The sequence below is a fragment of the Camponotus vicinus genome, unplaced genomic scaffold (genome assembly GCF_025532165.1).
Source record: "Camponotus vicinus isolate PSW18456_S1 unplaced genomic scaffold, iyCamVici1.0 SCAF_3, whole genome shotgun sequence".
NCBI lineage: Eukaryota > Metazoa > Arthropoda > Insecta > Hymenoptera > Formicidae > Camponotus > Camponotus vicinus.
Window position 1 is genome coordinate 25,475,524 of NW_028141967.1, and position 25,274 is coordinate 25,500,797.

Below are 25,274 nucleotides of genomic sequence, written 5' to 3' on the forward strand. Positions count from 1 at the left end.
AAAAATTTCTTCTGGCCAATTCTATCTGGAGACAAATATTGTTTGGATATTTGGCAATTTTTGTCCCCAAATATTGAAAACCTTTATCGCTCAAACAGGCATGTATCTCTTAACGATCATGTTAAGCTTAGAACATTTGGCGATTGTCAACACAGATTACAACATTTTATTTGATAACACTTGTTCAATATTTCATAATCAGACATCAGTATATAATATATATGATTCTGTAATATTTATACATTTGATGAAGAATATTTTTTTCGTATATTTCATATGTTTTTATATCTGAAATCAATAATGTGCTCTAAGAATCTCTTGCTTTTTGTTTATACAATTATGTCAGTATCATTAATACTAATGTACAGAGGCCATTAAAGTATCTTCCCAAGAATAATGCACTTCAGTGTATATATAAAAACAAAAGGAAAAAAATTACTTTTTACGCGCTTGGCTAACAAGTTATTTCTTTCTGCCCATAATTATATATATTTATCAGAAGAAAGCACATGCCAACTCTATAAAACTAATTGCAATGTATGTTATATCATTAATAATAATACTTTGGCCAGGCGTTGGATAATTCACCACTGTGTGCTCTTTCTATCTTATAATAAAATATACTTTACATTGTTACGAGCAAATTTTTTTTATATAATTACACATTTTCATATAGTAAATTATCACTGTTTGTAGCAATGTGGCTCTCGCTAAAATAATGTAATAATAATTTTGCCCAATTTCACACACATCGGTCGTAATATGTACTGCTATGACTTATTACTGTGAGCAGAGATATAACTTTAATGCGAAATTATAGAATGCGAGAAATATGGAAATGTTCGAGAAGAAAGTTGACAATGTGACATTATACAATTATGCCAAGGAATTAATTTATACATATATATGTGAGAAAAATTAATTTTTAATAAAAATATATCGATTTTTCCACAAGTTTTTCGAATTTTTATCAAAGAGATTATAAATCTATTTTTTTATACAATAAACTTATTTCTATGAATCGAACGTGAAATTCAATTTCATGTTGAATACAATTATAAATGAAACATTTCTATGATCAATTTTGAAATAAATGAATCAATCAAATTTTTTCGCCGTAACGTAAATGTCACAGTGTCGTGCGATTAATTTTTTCTCATCTTCACTTTTTGCTCTTTTTCTCGCGAATTATTCTCTAGAAAAAGTAAACGCATCTCTACATCAAAACGGCCGAGCGCCGATAATTTGGTCCAACAACTGGTTCTCGTGTGTAAAGGCGTCAGTGTTAAAATCTGCCAATCGTCATCGATTTATCCGCACAAAACGTATTCGTACATATTCATACAGTGTATATGCCGAAACAATCTTTATGAATAATATTCCGAGATATTGATACAGGCACAATGGTAAAATCATTAAATAAACAATTATTGCTTAATATGAAAAAAATCCTTCCGAGAGATAATTTCTCTTTAATATATCTCGTATCTATCTATGATATATCTCTATACGTCTCGCGCAAGTATATCGAGATTATTAGATATTGAACATATCAACACGCAATATGTATATATTATACTTTTCGACATAATTCAACGCAATTCTATAGAATTTTTTTACAAGTATATCCATACAAATTTATATTTGAGAATATACATACATGTATATTGCTTTGCGACATTGAAAAGAATTATACACACAAGAAGTTTCGGTCAATCACGCCTGAGGATTTAAAGAGCGGATTATCTGTCTTATTGGATTGGTGCAGATTTTAATGCTTCAGCCAAATATATATATATATATATATATATATATATATATATATATATATATATATACACATATACACATACACATATATGTTTTTTATAATACATATAATATATGCCATGATGTCATATATATGCGATTGCGTTTAATAATTTTTTATACATTTATATATATGTATATTTGTGTGTGTATATATATTACACATGTAATGAAATATATACTCCACACGCGTTTATATGCACGTATACATCGCGTACAATGTGTCGATGTGAAGTTTCTTTACTGCACAGTTACATATAGAGAGTCATTGTTTCTTCGACTTCTATATTATTTTACTTTTGTATGCTTCCTAATATTTTCCATAACATTAATCTTGACTGAGAGAGAGATATATATATAATTACATAACAGTTTTAAAAATATTTTAAAATGAAACAAGAAAAATAATAGAATAATGAATATTAAATGTATTGCGACTATAAAGCATAATAAAAGTACGTCTAACGCAAATAATAAAAAAATGAATAGTGTAAAGAGAAGAGCGCTCGATTTTTTTAGTGCATATTCGTTTATACATCGAGGAAGAAAGAGGAAGGGGAGAAACACACGCGCAGGAAGTTATGTGGTGAAGAAATAGTCGGTAGAGTAGCTGCCACTTTTACTTTACTTCTGTTTTTTCTAGATCACAGTCACATTCATGGCTGCTAAATCACGGAACGTATTTCATCACCATGTGAAATAAAAGGGGAAGAAGATATATCAAAGCTTTTTTAAGAATCTTATAAATACTGGAAAGTAGTTTGCTAGTTTACGCAAGTACAAAATATATTTTTAATTAACTCTTTCAGATGGGCTAGTGCGAGAGATATTCAAATCCTGTTTAGATCCTGTTTCATCTAAAACTAAGAATAATGTATATATGTGTCTCAAACATTTACCGTTTCCTCACGAAGAATGGAACGTATATAAATGAGCACTTGAGTAATTTGTTGCGAACAGATGTTTGACAAATTTGATAGATTCTGCATAGAACAGATCTTGTAGGCATGTAACATATAAATATATAATAAGAACGAGACGCACATATATAGCACACACACACGCACACTTGAGCATTCGTATTTAAAATATATAATAAAATATCCTCTTTCTTAAAAAATTCTGAATTTTCTGAATTTTGAATTTCGAATCTCGTGGACCAAACACTTTATTAAATTCAGCCGAATTAAATAAAAACGATCTTGTACATATTTCACAACATGCGACATAAATGACACACGTATATGTAATTCTAGAATATTTTTACAATTATACAATATCCTTTGATTGCTATGCAACCATAAAACCATTTTAAAACGTATTAAAATGGCTTGCATCTGAAAATAATTCTCACACATTGGCAGAATAGAGACTTATTAAGAGATTAAATAATTAGAAATTTGACGAAAATATTACAAAACAGGATCAACCCAGGCTTTAAGTGTCCCTCTTCTTATACTACCGTTTGCCACTAGTGCACTTAACGTTTGATAAAAAATAATAAATCAAGAGACGAGAGATAAGAGGATGATAATATAATTGTATTATATACAAACAATAATATATCCTAACGCTTTGTAGGAAAGGATTAACTTTGGAGAAGGGTGGGAGGACCGTCCCGAGCACAAGAGTCCACTACAGATAAAGGCCCATAATCTGCAATTATTCTAAACTTAATTCCGCCTGCGCTTTTTTGTGTATAATTATAATTCTACAAATTACAATAGCATATATTCTATCATCTTCTTTATACATGCTACGTTTATATATAAATAAATATATATATTTATATATAAATTTAGCACATTATATGTATTCTATTTACAAAATATGTAGAATAGACATGTATCTCGTATTCTAACTACAGTATACGTGCCGTGGCGCGAGACTTGTCGAGACCTGTCAAAGTGCGCTTTTTTTTATATCACTAATTACATAATCTATTTTACAGCCAAATTCAACAATCTTTGCTGAAATTCAACACGATAATTTTCGAAGATTTAATATAAAAAAAAAAGAGGGAAACGTTGGATTACTAAAAAAAGGTGTTAAAATTGATGCAATATACTATATTTTTTATGTATAATAAAGAAAATATATAAATCAATTTAAAATATATATAACAACATTCCAACGATCCCATTTAACATAATGTACAAATTTATAAACAGTATAAATGTTTATATTTTCATAAAAATGCACGCGAATTTATTCTTAGTACATTGCTACTGTTAATAATTGTATAATAGTCATACTAAAAATTTATACCGATATTTCATATTCTATAACGAATACATTTTCTCCTCTCTTCATATAATATATGTTTTAAGTACTTGATACGTGCAATAAAAATAATAATAAAATGTGTATTTGTCACGGCCAAAAAAAAAGGAAAAAAAAATATGGCCTGCCTTATAAAAGCGCTTAAATCTAGGGCCAAAAAAGAAAATAAAAATTAAAAAAAAAAAGAAAAAGACCGTTTTTAAAATACTTATAAAATATGAAATAACGCGTTGAATTTCAGTAAAATTCTAAAAAAACAGTAGTATAAGTACTTTCAATAATATTGAAAACATATTACATATTATTTATATCAGGAATTATCTAACAATCATTCTTTCGCTAATTAGGGAATTATAGCGCATGCATTCCCTTCGTTTTGTCGCCGCACAATGGCACGATTTTTATCTCTTGTATTATAATATATATATATATATATATATATATATATATGGTTCAAGAATACAATGCTCTTACAGTTCTTCAGATAGAGAATTGTAGACATTTCACAACTGTTTAGATATTTTTTCTCTCAAGACATCATTTTGTATATTTACACGTGAAATAAACATCTCTCTGATGAATGATGTATTACATAAATTTTGTGCAGTTTATCGCAGTTTTTTCATTCTATAGAGAGAGTTTTTTCGACCTATATAATATATACATATACATACATGCATACATACATATATGTAAATATATATATATATGTAAAGTATAACTAAAGTATATAAACTCTGATTTTATTTTATAATGTTCCATTAATTCTATATTCCATAATGCTTCCAATTACAATTTTTTTTTTCTCTCTCTCTCTCTCTTTCTCACTCTTCACTTCTTCCTTATGAATTTTATTTCATATTTCAACAATACTTAACAATGGCTTAGGCCTTTTTTGAATCATGCTAGACGTATTGATATACAAACATCAATTACATAGGTTTAAAAGTTTCACAGTGAAATGCGAATTACAATTTTCAAATATAATAAAATACAATATCACATATATTTCTCATTATTTTCGTTTTCTTTGTAATTCTCGGATTTGTATTATAGTGCAGTATTGTCTTTTTCCGTTCTAAAGAATAAAATTCTTGTCTCGTAGATCGGATGAATTTAACACATGTTTGTGTGTCTATTTCGCACTAGCATATTATTTTTAGATTCGTAAAGCCAAATTTATTACTAAATCATAAAATGTCTCGAAATATTGCAAACTATTAATTATTGAACGTTTGCAATTCTCTTTGCTTTCTTATTTAATAAATTGAACGATTGAACACGAGTATCCGAATATACACTATCCTAAGAGAGCAACTGACAAATAATCATAAATTATTATATGAACAGTGATATATATATATATATATATATATATATATATATATATATATATATATATGTACCTCAGTATTATATATAAAATCACTTGTATATCAATCACGTCTCGGCATATCCATTAAATCAAGCCTGCAGCAGACTTCAAAATCTAAAATTGCACTAAAACCTTTTGCAGTACTTTACAAGTTCTGAAGAGAGAGTGTGCACGACACTAACGACTTGTCTAGTAAATATTTAGCTCTTCAAAGGATAATAATGTATTCGTGTTGTGGAGTAAGGGGATGCATAGTATCACAGTTGGCACGTGGGTGCTAGCTACCACTACTACTGCTTACGGGCAGTGAATGTGGAGCTCCCATCGACGTTGGAGGAGCAGTTGGACCTAAACAAGCATCGGAGAAATATACAATTGCATTGTACACACACACACACACACACACAAATCAATTTATAATAAATAAGAGAAAAACAGCTCAAATTTCTTATACTTACCAGTTACAACAGGTGAGGATTCAGAGATTGGCGATGGACTAACGAGATTATTAGCACTCGGCGTCGAATTGGCCTTCAGTTTCTGCCTAACTTCTCGAATCTTTAGTTGCAAGCTCGTTTTAGTAGGAAATATATCTATATGCTTGGCTTGAAACGTGGAAGTGGCTTGCGTGGATGGAAAGTAACCATGTTCTTGAAACAACTGCATGACCAGATGTCTCCGTTGCTCCAATGTCTTTCTATGACCACGCTCGTTCTCGCTTCTACCGATTCCTACAGTACTTCCGGCACCGCCTCCCGGAGTTTTTGGCGTTCGCGGAGAAGTAGCATCAACGTCCAATAAATCATTGTTAGCTCTATAAGCATCGACATTGAAATCCGGGCCAAAAAATGTGTTACCGGTTAATTTGACGCTCGAAGTAGACTTTGGAGTGGCTGATATCGATGTGTCCGAGTCGATTTCATCCTCATTCACTGTTTGAGGAGGGAAAAATTGAGATATACAGTAATATCATATACAAATCCGATCAAAATAATATAGAACGATTTAGCGTAATTATTACTTGTGGGCCTATGAGGTCCAGATTGTGCAGATTTCTTTCGATAATTTGGCATCTGCATAGATGTTTGTGAATGTAATCCGGAAGCTACACCAGTATGGCCAGATGAACCTGGATTGTTCATATTGATCGCACTCGGACTCTGTATATCCTCTGGTTTGAATTCTGGCAACGATGAGAACTTTTCTTGAAAGTTTACTTGTTCAAGAACTCTGTTGAAGAATTATGCATATTATCAAGTTTAATCTGGTGCAGAACTTCCAATTAATATAACAGTTAATACAATATAGAGATTAAAAATATGTCCATACCTGTCCATACCATCCTCTACGTTTTTCTTAAAAAAGGAGCCTTTTTTAGAAGAAGGAGAAGGAGAAATATGAGACTCTGCTATGTTTTGCTCTGTTGTTTGAGATATATTGGTTTGTGGCCGATTATCGCAATGTTGAGACGTTGTCATTGGCCCATGGTCTCCTGTAGTGGATGCGGAAGGCATTGCTGCCAAAATGAAATAAATGGAAGAAAATAAATAGAAAGGAGAAGTTTATTACATCAAATTATGGAATAAAAATTCATCAAAATATATAAAATGTATGTTTAAAAATTATCAGAATATCAAAACTTGTTTGCTTTCAACTATAGATTTATTAGCTCATTTAAAATTTTTTTCTAAAGAAAGACAATAAATAGCAAAACTATATTTTTTAATTGATTTCTGGATCTTAATCTTTCCAATTGATGTCATGACTCAAATAGTAAAAAAAAAGGATTTCAAAGTCTTGTTTTCTTCGTCGCAATATAATTTCAATTTATGATTGCACATAGATACAAAATTCAACGTTTTCATTAAGGAAATTTTTAATTTTTAATTAGTTAAAGAAAAATGTCATATATAAATAATAATAAATGTTATATAAAAGAATATTTTGTAATGTTAACTTGTGTTATCTTGAAATCTCTTGTATGTCTATAGTGTATTAATACATTTACTGCTCTTTTGTATGAAAATTACAAGTTATAAGAATTATTATTTACCCATCGATTGTCTCCTTTGTAGTGGTGCTCGACCGAGTTGTGCCGGAGTTGGAGCAAGCATGAATGGACCTTTATTTGGTCCCATATCATTACTTTGGCCTTCGTCGAACGTATATGATTTATTCGACGGCAGTTCACTGCTTCCGTGATTACTTTGAGATGTATGCGGCGTGTGCGGCGTGTGAGGCGTCGATGGTTGCTTGTGTTTCTCATTCGTCGCGGGAAGAACAATGTTTATGGTTTCCTTGTTGTCTTCTGTTTTTATGTTACTGACTGTAACAAGAAAGAGGAAGCAATGATGAAAGTGCTGCATGTGATCGCGCAAAAACGCGTAAAAGTATTTGCATATATCTGTGAAATAAATTCATATAAATAAAGATGTTACCATAAAACTGAGCATGATTCGTAATAGTTTGTTGATTATCATTGAGATTATTGTTCTCGGACCCGGCGAGGCGAGCAATAGAATGGCCAGTCCCTCGACCATAAGTTGACGTGGTGGAATTTGTCGAGACGGGATAAGATTTGCTCACAATCACGCTTTGAATCTCCATCTTGTTATTGGAAACTAAATTTTGCATGGGTATAGAGTTGTTACGGCTACTGGCATCTATAAACAGATTACATATTTGTCACTTATTTATTATCAGACACTTTGGAAAAGAGCATGCGATAACAATTTATTTACTCACCAGAGATGGGTATTTGAAATCCACCGTACATGCTGGAGTGTGATGGTGTCGGATTAAGGTACTGCTGCGATCCCTGCTGCGGTTTGGAAACAGCCACCAAATCGTTATCGAGCAATGTTAGAGTGAACGGTGGTTGATGAGGAATAGTTGAAGTAAGGGGACGAAGAGTAGTGCCTAAAGACTGCAACGGCTGCGGTTGTTTCAACAGCGCCATCATTGGTTTCGATCCAATCTGTTAGTATTGTTAAACTTGTTACTTCATCTTCAAGTCTTTGAAGATCTTTAAGATCTTTGAAGATCTTTCGATATTTATTCAGAAAAGATATAGGCACCACTACTTTCTTAAACCAACTATTACACTAAAATAAAGTAATTTTGATATTGTTCAATAAAGAAAAGTAAAAATGTACAAAATAATTTGTATACATATATAAGTGTATGAAAATATAACATATGTAAAGAATAAGAAAAAAAAGAGCAATGTGAAGGAAGGAGATAAAAATAAATCCATAATATTCTTATTCTTGTTTAAATATCTAAAGTCAATTTCCTCTCTCTCTCTCTCTCTCTCTCTCTCTCTCTCTATATATATATATATATATATATATATAATTTCTAAAATTCATTTCAAGTAATGTGTCTGTAAAGTTTTAAACTTTTTGTAAATTATAAATTATATTTATATTTGTTCCGAATATTTGATAATATTCGATGCAAGGAATTATTGTTACTCTCAATCTGTATGTACACGCGTAACAATTCAGTCATGCGATATTTATAGAATCTCTAATGACTAAAAATGGCTGTCCGCTTATCTGATACTTACGGTATGTAATACCGGAGCTGCTGTAAATTTAGGCACGTTCCGTCCGTTTTCAGTGTGGATGCTTACAAGATTATTCACGCTATACTGAGTGCTGTACTGTTGTTCGCTCTTTACCGGTTCTGGCTTAATAACTTTTGGCGATATTGGCATAGTTATAAAAGCACCGCCGGTAGGTTGAAACCCTGATACTCCTGTTGGATTGACAGGACTGTGATAAGGATAGGTACTCGACAAAACTGATACAGTACCGCCTTTATCTATGGAAGTATGATGATACTTTGTCGTAGATTCTATACCTGTTGAGGGTATCCGTGCTACATAAACATTAAGATTCATATTGTTAAATCTCCTATTATTAATCTCCAAGATTAATCTATTATTAACTTTTTACATATATAAAAGTCACATACATTAGTTTATATAATTCGAAAAATACCTTTTATCGGTTTAGGTCTGCAGGTTATTTCCTGTTTAACGTTGATCACTTCTCTCTTTTGACCGCTCACAGGCGAGAATCGCGATTGATTAAAACACTTCTTTTCCACGTCCTCGTTATCTTGCACATCGTTATCGCTGTCTGTTAATTTATCCTTACATTTTAAATCTATTTCTGGTTGAGGATCTTCGCAAATCACCATTTGATCGTCATCTGATCCATTTGCATCGTCATCTTGCTTCATGTCGACTTCGGTATTTTCAACTTGCAAAGGAATCTCCGAAATTCGATGTTGTGTATGCGACTGATTTATAATCTGTCGGTTTAACAATTTTATCAATGGATATTTTTTTCTTAACAAATAAATAAATAAATAAAAAGAAAAAATCTTTCAAAATGTGCTCATTATTACATTATTTATAATTATATATTATGATAGATACTATGAGATTTCGTACCTCAATGTTATTTGGAGCTTCGTTATATGTATTAGTGATCGGAGTAGACACTTCGTCGACGGACGTGAGCGCCAATGGATCATCTGAGGAGGAACCCTGAAGTGCATCCGTTTCTTCCCCTGTACTATTTAATTTTGTTCTTCCGATTTCGTTCCCCTTGAAGCTGGTCGTCGATGATTTCCGTCTGTCCTTGCTACACCATTTCCAGTCCGGATGCGCCTTAAAATGCGCTTCCTTCACTTCCGAAGCAAGCTCGTGATATTTTTGTTTCTCATCTTGTTTCAACGCATACCACCACTCTCCTAATATCTTGGACACCGTGCGATTATCTTGATTCGGATGACGTTGATGTACGAGAGCGCGATGTCGTTTTGAAAAAATCATAAAAGCGTTCATGGGCCGTCGTATTCTCTCTTTAGCCTGTAAAATTAAATGTGCATAATATCAACAAAAATAACAAAAATTTTATTGAATATAGTTTTCCTATTATTTTTTATTACATTATTATTATTATATTATTAAGAATGTAGAGAGCACTTGATCATTATCATATATATATATATATATATATATATATATATATATATATATATATATATATAAAATTGAGTGTATATAAATATATATTTTTCGAATTATATCAATTACATCATTTTATATTTGTTTCTTTATTATTTTTAATATACATTACTAAAATCTATCCCTAAATTATGATAATGGTTCGGAAATTTACTTTCAGCGGAGTCTGCGATTGCAAAGCACTGAGAGATTGACTGCGTCTTTTATTAGCATTGGCTTCCACTTCCGCGGTTGGAATTGGTTCCGTTTCGAAAACGTCATCGTCTTCCTCTTCGGCAGGTGTTATAGGATCTGAACCAGTACCAGGACCATCTTCAGCAGGTGTGCTCATACTTATTGGAATCGGAGGAGCGCTCAGAGGCGGGCTGAGAGCGGAGGGAGGAGGGCTCACCTCTGATTGTTCCACAACTGTCGTCTGCCAGGAAAAAGCTGCAATGAAGTTAATGGGTTAGTTGTAATGATTGTGGTTAGTAATGATGATAAATGGAAATAGCAGCCGATATGCATAGTATGTATATAGATGTGTTTGTTGCTCCATGTCTTTAAAAAAGAAAATAAATTAGGAGAAAGAACCGATGAATTGAGAGAATCGCCATTAACCAATAAAGTATTTATGATAAACAAGGAAAAATTAGTATATTATACTTTAAAGATTATTCGAGATTTATTTAATGTACTGCATTTATTTATGGGATAAAACACATATAATGAATATGTGTCCGATAGAATGGTAATTTAAAAATAAAATAAATAATTTAAAAATGAATTAAATATTGAGTTTTCCAAAAAGATTAAACAAACTATCGATACAACAGAAATCCTTTATCCTCGAATCTCATTGGGGCTATCCGTGAAACTTTTCAATTCTCCTTCTTATTTTAATGACATACGCGTAAAATGAAAATATTATTGTGCACTATTTTGCACTCTACATAATCAATAAAAAAGGGATGAAAGAAAAAAATTGCAGTTTACAGGAGATGAAGATAAAAAAAATAGGTAGAAATTGAAAATAGATCAAGAGAAGATTCTACTAAATGTAGATGATTATTGAGACAATGTATTGTACAATTATACTTGTTAACAAGTAAATCTTTAAATTATGCAAAAAATATAATAAAAAGCTCTAAAAAAAAAGGCGATATATATATATATATATAGTTGTATATATATGAAAATATCATGCTTGAATTAAAAAAAAAAATCTGCATATTCTTTTCTAACAATCCAATATCTATGGACATCCTTCCCCAGCATTAAAGTTTGAAATCATTGAAAATGTATTTTGTCATGTATGTTAAATGAGATAAAAAGTTAAAAAATTGAGTATAAAGTTTGTTAGTCAATTGCGTCTGTTGCAAGATTCACACTGTAGTACATGAAATAGTACATGAAAATAAAACACTACAAAATTAAAAATATCTATTAAAACAATATTGTCTGTAATATGTGTGAATGACGACGTCATAATACTTGTGTATGTAGAAAACAAATTTTCTTGTAATCTTGTCTTTTAGTGTACATTTAAAGGAATAAAACAAAAAAGAAAATTTAATATAATAAAAATTTAATATAATACATTACATTTAAAAATATAAAAATTAAAAAAAAAGAAACATTAAAAACACATGTAATAAAATATCAGTACTTGTAGTACATTTGCCTATAATAGATGTATGTTGTTGCACTATATCATGTACCATTGATAAGTTGCAACTTACAACAATTTCATAAACTCGATATACATTTCAGTTATCAATCAAAACTCAAACCTTTTTTAAGCTTCCAGCTGTGTGTTGCATTGTTCAGTAATGATGGGGTATGGGGCTGGTATGCAGGAGGAACTTCATGGCTGCCATCTGCGAAAGCCTTACCGTTTAGTCAAACTTGCTTTTGCTACTATCGATTTTATATTATGACAGTAATTTTATATTATGACAGTCATTGGGAAAACGAGTGTAAAGTAATAAAATAAACTAAAAAATAATAACGTTTCAACTTCCACAGAAAATACAATGCTTTAAATAATTTATAAAAGATTGCATATATATAAAAGTAGAATTTAAAAAAATGACATAAGAGAAAAACTTACAGAGGATACCATTGTTTTTCGCATTCTCCTCTCTAACGGCTTGCGTCTTTGGAATCTGCAAGGGCTGAACAATTACGTGCTGGAAGACACTCGTCGGAGTAGATGGATTAATAGATGTCTCGGTGGTAGAGGTAGTCATTACAGCACTCGTAGGTGGCGGTTGGCTTCTCTGCATGTCCATATGCACAGTCGTATGCGCGCCCACTTTATTCATCTAATGACAACAAATGATCCATGCGATGTAGATCTCGATCGACTCCAATTCGTTTATCTATAAATCACTTATTTAGCAATCCCATTTATATCGTGAACTTACAGGTTGTAAAACAGATAGTTTGTCAATGTGGACGGATGAAACAGCAGGTGATTGAGGAGTTGGCTGTTGACATTGAACTTGATGTAACGTCGATGTTGATAATTGACCTAAATGGTTTATCAAGCTCTGCCGATACTTGTCGTCCTGGTTGCTCATATGCGCACCCGCCGACGCCGCTGACATGTCCATGCTGTTCTTTATCACAAGATACTTTTTCTCATGCTGCATTACATAGATCGGCGGGCCCTGGGGCGGAGGTTGCGCGTAATCGACCGGCTGCTCTAGCGGTTTATTGTGTATGAGCGTCAAATTTTGCGGCATAGAAGTGGCAGATAGAGGCATATGGGGCGAATGCGGTGAATGTTTCATCAACTGCGGACTTTGTTCGGGCATCTCGGCGTGATTGGCATGAAAATCGTTGGCGCTTGACGTTAACGCATGCTGTAAAATTATACTTTGTTGCTGCTGCTGAGCGATCGTTGATGTCACGACCGAGGGATGTCTTGTCGGCGGTGGACTCTGTTCTGACCATGACAGAGCAAGATTCTGTCCGGGTTGCATGCCACGGTTCACCGGAGAGATTCTTATCACGCTCGTTCCTATACTGGCAGGGACGGGAGCCGCTCGATTCGATCTGACCACTCGATTCGGCTCGGGTTTTATCACTTGTTGCGGATATTGAACCAAAAAGTTCGACTGCGTGGGCGAATGCTTCCATTTAGCGCCGGGCGAAATCAGCGGAGCCGCATGATGAGCCGGACTCGAAATAGGCATAAATACGTTGTTCTGATTGAGTCCTAACGGTGGCACCGGCGACTGGTTTATGCACGGAGATATAGAAGACTGGCCCGTTGGTGACGAGAAAGCTGGCGTAGCCGATCTAGAGCTTCCCAAAGACACTGCAGCGATAACAGAAACGATTATTTACTTACTTTTATTTAGGAATTTATTTTATACATTATTTTAGATTATCTTGCTCAAAAGAAAACTGTAATAAATTCTATCTTGTATTCAATTTATATTATATGACAAAGCGCTCTGCTATAAAAAAATATGCTGCTATATATATAAATGCACAATAAAAATATAAAAGAAAGATTTAAAATATTTTTATTATATAGGATGTGTACCGAGCATATTAGCAGCTTCAGTTTCATCTTGATCAAATCTACCAGCTATTCTTCTGTCACCATAATGTGGTGAGGTATCGGAATCTCTTGATGTCTCTTCGCCATCCATTTTACCACTGTAAATTAAAAATAGAATCGTAATTATAAACGAGAAAGAAAATCTTTATATTTAAGCAATACCATTGCAAATTTAACGCAAGCAAACATTCATACCCAGGAAATGTATTTGTCGGACCTCTAAGGCCAGATCCTTTTAAGCTAAGATGCCGGGAACAATATCCTCTTCGTTGGCTCTCTTTGTTACATTCCTTCTTACTGCAGAGCCTGCGCCATTGTTTCCCATTAAATTTTTTTCTAATTCCACTTGGTGTAACCACTACATCACCCTTTTTATACCTATGTGGCGTTGCCGCCTGAGATCTGTTAAAAAAAAAAAGAATAAGCTTATGCATTGTCATTTATTCAGAGTTTTATTATTCAACGCATTAATAATTTCACATTGTTGAAAATTAATATATTTGATTACTACCTGGGTGTGGCTGCCTGAGAACGAGGCGTTATACTACGTTGTTCAACTAGGCTACTAGTACTTCCTCGGCTCTGCATACTGCTTCTTTTGCTGCTTCCTGACAATTTTGCATCTGTCAGTTGAATATATTTGTATTACTATACTATTGTTTTGACTAAGATTCTCTTGATAAAAGCCTTAGATTTTTCTTTATAATATAAGAAGCGCTTCTCGCGAGAAGAATGTATCGAATTATACTTTAATGACACTTTAATCTATTTGTTATAGCAAAGTAAATCTGATTTTGCCTCGCATGCGATATGTAGTAATTACTAAACGATACTTTGAACGAAAATAAAAACTTTACGCTATATTAACCTGCATCCGAGGGAAATGTAATGTCTTCCCTATCTAAGTCATCTTCGCTTTCTAAATCGTCGTACGGCCGGCTGCCGTTGCTTAACGCCGTGGCAGAATGTGCAGAAGTGCCTAAAGTCATGAGAGGGCTGGTAGCGGTCGTTCTATAATAACTCGTGTCGTTATGAGTTGGCATATGCGACGCGTGATGAGAAGTATGATGGATTTGCAAAATTGGCACTGCTGTTGGAGCTTCCGTGGTATTGCGATATCCATGTTCTGTGATAAATTTTCAAAGTAAACGATTTCTTTCGAGAAATATGATTAAAATATAAAATATATCTCTCTTTCATAAATATGATTTATTACCAATCGTCTCAACCCTCGAAGGATCGCAATCTTCCAGACCTTCCTCCAACTCGTCGGCCCAGGGAGGTTGTACTAGCCGCAGGTCCGCGCGTTTCACAACATAACTTTCACTCTGATCGTCCTCCCGCGATATTTTCACAACAAAACGATTAGGCTTCGTTAATATCTTGCACACTGTCCCCTTTACAAACACCTTAGTCGCGTCTACGTGATTGTTCGCGATCGGACATCTGATGCAAACCTTTGTATCCAAAGTCACCTGTCCCAAAGACGGGCTTGCATCACCTATCACGTCATATCGTCTCCCGCCTAGAACGTCACTGTAACGCACCAACTTCCTCTCGCCGTCGAACTCGATGAAAATCTCACCGTGAACAACATTACGTATAACACCCGGATAATAATATGAATCCCTTAAAGCTAACACCCTATGGTCGCGCCACTCACTGAGATCAATAGCAAGTCGAGGACGAGACCGTAAAGGTTCCTCGCGAAGAGAGTAATCTACCGCTATGCTTTGAGGTGGTAACACTACTACCGAATGAGCTGAGGGTACCTAAAACACAATATTACAGAGAAACGTTATACATATATTTATATTATTTAGGAATAAATTATGTGCATATTTGTTTTATAAAAAATTTTTTTCTAGAATTAATTTCGTAGGATTAATTTTTTAGTTTTTATATATATAATATAATAACAAACTTTGTATAGAGATACAAACTTGAATGCAGATTTTGAAATTTATCAAATCCGATATATTAAATAATGCTATCTTTTATCACAAAGAAAAAAAAACGGCACCAAATTATTAACTAAAATTATTCCGCGCTAAAAGCGCATTATGATTTTGAGGAGACCATATTGCATCAAATTTTATAATGAAATTTTTGTGAAAATCAAATTTTTTCATGTAAAAATATTCATGTTTAAATATTATTTGCAAGATTAATATTTTTGTGAAATTTTACAAAGACATAAAAATTTCAACAACTATTTACTGAAATATGTATTTTATCGATAATATACCTGATAACAATCGGACTCATGCGGTGATTGCCGATTGATAATAATTGGTAAGCTCGATTGTTGACCTAAAGCTGCCGGCTGGCTGCCAAGCGGCATCGCCGGCGTGCGTATGTTAATCATGTTACTAGTGATGTTACTAGTAACATTGCTAGTCTTGTCCATCTCCTCGAGTTCGGATGGATCGAACTTTCGTTTCTTCGGGAGCTTTTTAGCGCTGATGGTAGGATCTGACGGGTCTCGTTGCGGCGGTACAGGAGGCGGGGGTGGTTGTTCCGGAATAGATTTCTCTTCAATCGAAGCGCCGCCACCACCCCCGCCCGCTCCATATTGTCCGCCGCCGAGGCTGTCCCGCTTCTCGTGCATCTCAGGGTGAGCAGTTAGCATTTTGGCCACCTCACGCTGCTCTAAATATTTACGCGTATATTATTATCGTTAATGTCATTTATCGTTAAAAAAGAATTTATCAAATAACACAGATAAACATTATGCATGTAGATTTAAATTTTTCGAGACAAAAGTAGTAGAATTGAATGGAATTTAGAAAACATAAAAGAGAGAGAGAGAGAGATGGGACTCACAGTCCGTACAGTCGAGAGGAGGCTGCGTCCTGAAATGTGGCGAGTTGGGAGGGTGGTGACACCGGCTGGGTGCATACCTCAGCACCCGGCTGTCAGGAACAGGATGCGTCGAGTCTGGGCTCTCTCTTCTCTGTTTCTCTTGCAACGTGGCTGTCGTACCCACTCCCAACTCCAATTCTTCTTTCCAGCCCCAACTGCCGAGCATCCTCTTCCGAAAATTCTCTTTTTAGGCAAACACTCGTCGTCGTCGTCGTCTCCTCTTTAATTGTTTCGCGTCTCCACTGAATATCCTGAAAGAAAGGAAGAAAAGCCTTAGTCTGGCTTTACCTCGATCGTCGACGCAGCCGACCCATGCTTTCGCTCTTTCTTTCTCACTGCGTTCCTTTTTTTTTCCAACGAATTTTGCTTTATGTAACTATGGGGAATATTTGGCGTAACGGCTTTTGTATATCGAGCCAGGTCGGTCAGTTTGTCTCGATGAATTTGGAAAGAAAAGAAAAAAAAATGTTGAATACCTTCTTCATCTTTTTATCTTTTATCTTTTTATTTAAATTTCACTATTTTAGATATTATTTTAATAATTTTTTAAAAAAGATAACAATATAAAATACATACAATTTCGTAAATCTCGTAACATATTTCAGAAAATTGAAATTGTGCAAATAAATTTAACAGTAATTTACTGTAGTAATTATTTTTTTAATGTTTATAATCACGCTTAACATAATCATTTAAATAAATCATTTAAATAAGGTTAAAAAACGTGTGAAAAATCTTAAACTAATAGTAAGTAATAATCGATAAGAAATAAATAAATTTATCAATCACAGTTCGACCTCAATCTTCTTTTCTCGAGAATATTTCTAATTGGTCAATTCATGACCCTCTGCATTCTTTTACTATACACATTATTTAAATTTAAAAATATTAAAAAATTTTTTAAATAAAGCACATGGGAAGAAATAGTGATAAATCAATAGGCTAAAAAATACAAATGATAAAACATGGTAAAATGGTCCGAAAAAATGATTGCTTAAGCTGAATTAAATTCAATTAAAAAAAAGAAGAACAAAAAAGATTTGCATCAGTTGTTTTATTACAAAATAGTTAACTACATTGGAATAGTAACAGATTGTATAAATGAAATAAATTAAACAAGTTGTAGAAGAATTTTACGTGGAGCCATTATAAATCGTAAATGAGAGAAGAGAACGTTTTAAGCGCGATAAGAAAGGTGACGGAGCCATGAGAAAAATGAAGAAAGATTCAAGACGAAGTGAGATGAAGGTCAATTTCGCGATCGATGATCAGAAATCACGCGTAGCTGCAGTTAAGAATATATTTGCTTTTATCAGAGATCATTTCTCGATTATTACAAGAGAATTACTCAAGTATTTGTAAAATAAGAGTCGAGGAATTTTTAAATTTTGCTACAGTTACGGATGGCATATGATAAGATTTTGGAAAATTATGTTGTAATTTGTATGATCTTAATTGGACAACAAAAAATCGATTTTCATGACTTCATCTTTAACTAGAAATGTTTTTGATGTATGTATCTAGCAGTTCGAGATGGATCATATAATCGAGATTATGGATAATTAAAAAAAAAAAACAACTTATCTATTTTGGATATTTCATATTTTTGTAAGTCACTCAAATATATATTAAAAATCCAATCAAGTCATCATTATAAAATTCGTTGAGGAAATTTCCTCATTCATTTTTTCCTGCAGTGTAATTTGATAAAATCTCTTTAATTTACAATCATTAACTTCTCGAGATTTGTAAGTATTTCAAAATATATATAATATTTGTTGGATTGACTTTTTCAATCGAAATGACTATAAGGAAAAGAATATCCAGCGATTTTGTGTGTATATATTATTTTTTATAAAACATTTTTATAATATAAAAAAAGATACATTATTTCTCCAATTACGTTTGCACGATTAGGGGAAAATGGATTATACGACTAAGGATCGAAAAAACAAATTAGACGGAAAAGTATTTTATGGCAGCATTTTTTGCGCACTCTTAGTTCCTCCGAAGAAAATAGCCCTATGTTCTTTTATTCTTTTTTTTTTGTTTAATAGATGTAGATTATAAAAAGGAATGCATCACATACGCAAAGCATGTGTTTGTTAATTCAAATCTGTGTTGTGTATATGTGTGTGATTCATGTGATTCGTCGTCTCGCTTATCTTATAGTATACATCCAAAAGAAAGTCTGCCATCATATCGTATCCGCTCGCGTTTTTTTTTTTATATGTATGTGTCATACTACTCTCTCTATCCTCTCTCCCTATCGTCTCTCCTTTTCCTTTTACGGAACTCTTAAAGTCTATGTCGTGCTAATTTTTGATCTTTTTATGCTCCACGTGTAAAAAAAGCTCACTAAGTTTTTAAAAGGCATACGGGATACAATTCCGAAACTTGTCGACTTGTCGACCATTCTTACACAGAGCTATACGTCATTCAGATACGCGAGAATGAACGACGCGTACGCTGTTCGTCAAAGTTTCGAAATCGTTGAAATATTGAAAGATAATGAATACGTTTTTGAAAATCTGAGCGATAAGAATGAGAAACCAATTGTCATCAATTAAAAGTCGATTCAGGACAGACTTTTCATTTCAAATCACAATCGTCCTTAATCTTTTTATTTCGTTGCATTGTAATTGCCATACACGTACGCACATAAATTTCATATTTGGCATCTTATAATGCGATTATTATTAATTTTATATTTTGTAAACTACCACATATGATTAATATTCAATATTTTATATCTCGTAAATAATAGTCATAATAAATGTACGCATTATATTCTATGTAGGTATAAATATGTAGCTAAATTTCTTATAATTTGCTATTAATTCTATTCCTATATAATAGATATAATTAATTTAATTTAAAACATATATAATAGAGAAAGATTATAAAATAATGCAAAGTGCGTATGTTACTGTTATATATTCAATGTTTATCTACAAAAAATTTAAAATTACGAAAGCTAATAAAAGCAATACAAATGACCAAGCATTCATAATAACCTACTTAAATATACATTTTCTGCTAGTTTTTATTGCTTGCTAGTTTTAATAATTTTCCTTAATATAGTTTTGTTAATTATTTTTAAATGATTTGAGATTTCATTTTGTATATATCAGCAGAGTTTCATGACATCATACAACACACCTATATACCCTAAACCATAATATTCCTAATAAAAATAACAATCACAAAATACGCCAATTTTTTTGTTTCTTGAAAAATAGACTCTCTTTTGTCAGTCACGCGAGTCAATGTCATCATTGCGTGAATTATAATACCCTAAACATCAATTACATTCGATCATAAAAAACTTGGAGGTCCGATTTGATTAAGATTCGTTATATATATAGGTACTATTCAGTAAAAATATACATTATTCCATTTATTTTATTGAGTTTACTTTTAGAGATTCGAGACAAAAAAATAAAAACACAAAGCAGCGCTAGTTTATGCGGCGTAATAAGAAGAAAATGGCCAATAAATCCCATGTAGGTTCAAAAATTTTTTTCTTCTTCCCAACCTACCTGCGTGTTCAAAGAATCCTTTTGCCCTTAAAATAGACTGGACATTCAATGCATTGTATAAATAATCTGTCGGTCAAGAGACATCTCGTAATAATGGACCGTGAATCCAACTGAAAAGAGTCTCAAGGATTTGCGCTTTTTGGCAAGATTATAAATCAGGTACTTGTCAATGTTAGCTGGTGGTAGAGTTAGTGTTACTACCTGCGGCAGGTAAGAGGGTGAGTTGCACTTGTGTCTCTTAATGTTCAGGTATTGCAGCTTTGTCGTTTCGACACATCTTACATCGCTTTGCCATGAGGAAATCATGCCGTCCGTAATCCAAGTTTTATTAAATTTTACATCGACAATGCAAGTTATCTCGTGACAAAAATACATTTTAAAGCTCGTTTTTCTTTGCTTCATCTACAATTATCGTCTCTTCATGGTAGATGCATTTAACAATCAAGTCGATTTTACACACAGTCTTATATGACGTTATTATTACATATAATATATAGATGTAAGTCGACTACATTTACTTGCAACTTTAATACGTGTATATTTTTAAAAAATATTGACTCGTAAAAATAAGAAGAAAACTTTATCTAAATATTAATTTATTTATTTCATCACTATTCAAGTGGTGAAATAAATAAATGAATATTTAGAGAAGATTAAAATTACGAAAACGAATATAGAATCAAATAATACATTTAGCGATAAATGGACAATACAAAATATCGAATATAATTACGTACAATTTCATGAATCGAATAGTAACTTTGCGATGTATGCACACAATCGTCCACTATGCATTAAAAATATACATGTTCCTCACAAAAGCCAATAAAAGTTTTTGTATAATCCACGGCGTTGCACCATGCATGAACAAGTCGCGCCTACATAAATACGGTGCGACTTCCGGCGTATACCATAGATAATGATATCGCTGGAATGCACGACTCGTTAAAAAGTTGCAGACATCATTCACGTGAACGCCACATTCCGCATACAATTATTAGTAAGATTTCTCTTGACTTTATCTGCAAATACTTGTAGTTGAAGGAATCATGAAAGATCATAGAATCCTGACATCCAAATAGTTTACATTCCAAATATACAGTCATATTCTTTTCAATGAAAATTTGATCTGAAATTGAATTAGTTAGCTATTTGACTAAAATGATATTTAATTCTCGAAATAAATTTTATGAAATTTGCAAAGAAAGGGAGTAAACAGAGATTATAATTTTTCACAAGTATATTGATTTTTCGCCTGAATAAAAATTTACAAATTGTAAATTTTGATAAAAGGAAAACATAAAAGTCAGTCTATTAAAAATATATTAAACGACAAATCAAGTCCATTTATTCGAGATGGATCGATTTAAATATGGAACCACCGAAAGCAAAATGTTTGTTGTAGAAATAAAATCGATTTTACATTTTTTAAGAAATAAAGTTTCATCCTAATATTGATATGATTTTTACATGTAATTAATTTTTATTAATATTATTGTAAATGTAACTAAGTAATGTAATTTACATATAATTGCAATAGCGTCAATTGCATGAAAATATTTTATATATATTTATATTTTATTTATATATTATTTATTATACTTAATATTTTACTGTATATATTAATATTTAAAATTATTATAATTTATAATATAATTTTTAGATGGTTAGCACACACAACTGTGCGTATAAAATGATTCTTATATGTATACTAGCATTATATCAATTACAACTATAAAAATGAGAATTTCAAACATAATTATTTTATTATATAATTAGTTATAGTTGCAAATATTAAACACTTTTCTCTTTACATCTTGTGCGCTTTCTCCGCGCAGGACAAGGACACTTTAGTAGGATATCACGACAGGGAAAGTGATGTGTTAGACGCATCAAGTGACATTTATAGCGATTTAAGCGAAGCATCGATGAATTTCCAAGTTCATTACGGCGTGACATTGCCCTTTAACGTTCCATCGTCACGCACGATATTGCATGTTGTATACTCTACGTATGCACTCGCTTTACTCTACGAGACATCGCGCAATCTTTGCGTGTTGGAATATAATAAATATTCAATTATTATGAAAATTTATATATTTACATAAAAATCACTATAATTTTGTAATAATTATTTCGGTATAAACTTTTACGTTAAAACTCAGCAATCGTTGTTGTATCGTTTTTTAATGAACGAATCTACCTTGAATGGCTTAAAAATTACCGTAAATAAAAAAATAGAATTTTTATTATTTTTTATATTCATTCATCATCCTATATATTTTACACACAAGGTGACCAAAGATTAATTTCAATATCTTGCAACAAAATTCAACTCCGATTCAATGATGATTCGATACCTATAATTATAGATCACGTGTGTGTAACCTTTCATCACTGACCTTTCGGCAATACCAAATGGTTGAAAATGAAAAAGATCATCTCCCGACAATAGTCATTATTCGAAAGGGGAGGGTGCATTCGAGCCGCGGCTACACGCGAGGTGGTCGCAAACTATTCATTCGATCATCTTATGATACAGTGATGAATGTATGCGCGTGCGCGGACACACACACACACACGTAAAACACGCGCGCGCGCGAGCGCGCATTAATATACACATGCACACGATTAGATATAAACGCGGAGGCTGTTAAGGGCCGCTTCACAGCACACAAATCGCAATCGAGTTGCACGCGAGTCTCTTCCATAAACAGATTGACCGACGCCCAGCGGTAGCACACGCTCGCATACACCGTCATGACGTCATATTTTGTGACTAAGTGAGAGAGAAAGAGAGAGAGGACGCACGAAACGTCGACCGAGCGTGTCGAGTTGTGTTGCGTGTTACACAGCTGATGTGTATTACTCGCGTAGCATACCGGGTGTCTGTATCCGAATCATTTTTGTTTGTCCTAGAAACCTCTTGTTAGATTATGATAAATCGCAGATTAAATTTTGGAAATAATTTTAATGTCGAGTATTTCGCTAAATTTTTGAAAAAATCGTAAAGTAATCGTTTTCTCTGACAAACACATCTTTACAACGTAAGAAAATTATCTCGATAGCCAAGGTGCAAGGTACAAACAGATTAAAAAGAAGCGAAAAAATTTTGGGTCGCCAGAGCATTTTTTTAAGAATAATAATAGCGTTATCCTAATTTTCGCGAGATTATAAAGCGCAATTGCATAGAGGGGCATTGCAAGCACATGAGCGAAAGTTTGCGTGTAACGGATTTCAAAATAGCGAAACACATTGGATGCACGTGGTTTAACACCCGGGATAATAATGCTCTATGAAGAAATTAAGTTCACACGCTAGCGCAACAACCGTGGATGCACCCAAGAGTAACGCTCCCATTGCTTCGAGACGCAACTCAAATTTATAAAAAAGTTTCTCCCTATTGTGTAAAAATACACGACAAATACTTGCGACATCAAAAAAGTGTCATAAATATATACATATAAAATAATACTAAATATCAGCAATTACAATGAAACGTTTCCATATGTTTGCGACGCTGGTTTGTGTGAACGCGGATAGTTTAATTAATTCTTTCTTATTCGCGAATTTATTCTCTCGTATATAATTACAAAGAATTGCTCATCAATTAATATGATGTTAAATTGAATTAAACGAGCCGATTGCAAAACAATAGATACCAACTATGCTCTTCCGTCTTTCCATACGTCTCCTAATATTATATTTTACAAATTATTATCGCATATTAAATTAGAATAATCAATTAATTTGACTCGTTAAAGCTTGTTCCATTCAATCTGGAAGTCGCTCGAGGGAGGAGGGGAAGAGTTGTACGCGTTTTCGTTACCGATGACACGGATTTATTCGTGACACGCTGAACCCACGTGTGTCGCAACACAACGTACTGTGCAACAGACACAGTATTACCAATGAATGCGTGTTATGCACCTGGATGCGTGTTGCACGTGCATGTCGATCGTAAGAAGAAAAAGTGGAAGAAAGAACGGAAGCAAAGAAGGAAGGGATCGTGTAGACAATGCCAATATTTATTACAATATCACCGAAAATTGCAAAGTTAGATTGCCACGAAAATTGTACAAGTTTCGAGAGTAAAGAAAAGAGCAATCGCACGCGAGATTATTCTTCCGTAATAAAAATAAATAAACAAAAAGAGAGAAATCCCTTTATTTTAGAAATATTTAAAATTAAAAAATTATCTTTTTTTAGGCTCATTATTATTTACTTTAATCATACACTTGTGCATTTGCTGCATAGTTGAGAGAAAATAGACATGTATATAAAACACACATATTTCACGTATATATAAAAATATTTGTTTATAGAATTTACAATCCCTTTTATCTATTGTGAAATTATCGGTTACATTCATCTATGCTTTGACTTTAAAATTTGTAAAAATTTTAAGAAATCTCAATCTGCCATTGAGAATGTGAAAAAATGTGGCCGAGTAAATATTGCCACACGCTTGGACAAAAGACAAACACCGATGTAAAAAGTGAAAACGATGATTTATCCAGACACTATATGTATTTCTTTATCATAAGACATAAATGTGTATACGTAAAGAGATTATAGATTAAAAGTTTGGAATAAATTTAGAAATGAGCCGCGTTTCCCTGGTCTTGAATTCAACGATTATTTAATTGCGAAGCGCAAATTTTATGCTGAATAAGTATAATACAAAATGCAGCAGGATCCATTTTGTTACATTTGCCGAAATGCTTGTGATATTTAATCGTTTTTCATGATATTACTGAACATTGTATCCGATTATACAAGATAAATGTACGTTATTTT

At 32.7% G+C, this 25,274-nt stretch overlaps 1 protein-coding gene across 7 annotated transcripts in view; it reads right to left on the reverse strand.

Moving 5' to 3' along the window:
* Positions 1 to 141: 141 nt before the first annotated feature.
* Cic (Putative transcription factor capicua) overlaps positions 142 to 25,274 on the reverse strand; it is a 47,001-nt gene continuing 21,868 nt past the window's right edge. For 4 of the 7 annotated variants that reach the window (XM_083094451.1, XM_083094454.1, XM_083094453.1 and 1 more), the window contains 21 exons: positions 16,894 to 17,183; positions 16,316 to 16,714; positions 15,284 to 15,839; positions 14,936 to 15,193; positions 14,579 to 14,690; positions 14,263 to 14,469; positions 14,050 to 14,165; positions 12,920 to 13,818; positions 12,604 to 12,817; positions 12,284 to 12,370; positions 10,666 to 10,940; positions 9,933 to 10,352; positions 9,475 to 9,790; positions 9,039 to 9,352; positions 8,213 to 8,444; positions 7,906 to 8,130; positions 7,521 to 7,793; positions 6,797 to 6,983; positions 6,489 to 6,697; positions 5,926 to 6,399; positions 142 to 5,815 (listed from right to left, as the gene is read on the reverse strand). In XM_083094451.1, coding sequence (XP_082950577.1) covers positions 5,745 to 5,815; positions 5,926 to 6,399; positions 6,489 to 6,697; positions 6,797 to 6,983; positions 7,521 to 7,793; positions 7,906 to 8,130; positions 8,213 to 8,444; positions 9,039 to 9,352; positions 9,475 to 9,790; positions 9,933 to 10,352; positions 10,666 to 10,940; positions 12,284 to 12,370; positions 12,604 to 12,817; positions 12,920 to 13,818; positions 14,050 to 14,165; positions 14,263 to 14,469; positions 14,579 to 14,690; positions 14,936 to 15,193; positions 15,284 to 15,839; positions 16,316 to 16,714; positions 16,894 to 16,968 — 5,919 coding nt within the window. In that variant the 5' untranslated portion in view covers positions 16,969 to 17,183 and the 3' untranslated portion in view covers positions 142 to 5,744. Of the gene's footprint in view, positions 5,816 to 5,925; positions 6,400 to 6,488; positions 6,698 to 6,796; positions 6,984 to 7,520; positions 7,794 to 7,905; positions 8,131 to 8,212; positions 8,445 to 9,038; positions 9,353 to 9,474; positions 9,791 to 9,932; positions 10,353 to 10,665; positions 10,941 to 12,283; positions 12,371 to 12,603; positions 12,818 to 12,919; positions 13,819 to 14,049; positions 14,166 to 14,262; positions 14,470 to 14,578; positions 14,691 to 14,935; positions 15,194 to 15,283; positions 15,840 to 16,315; positions 16,720 to 16,893; positions 17,184 to 20,474; positions 20,995 to 25,274 lie in introns of those variants that run through there. The other 3 variants (XM_083094455.1, XM_083094456.1, XM_083094457.1) reach the window with 3 other exon arrangements.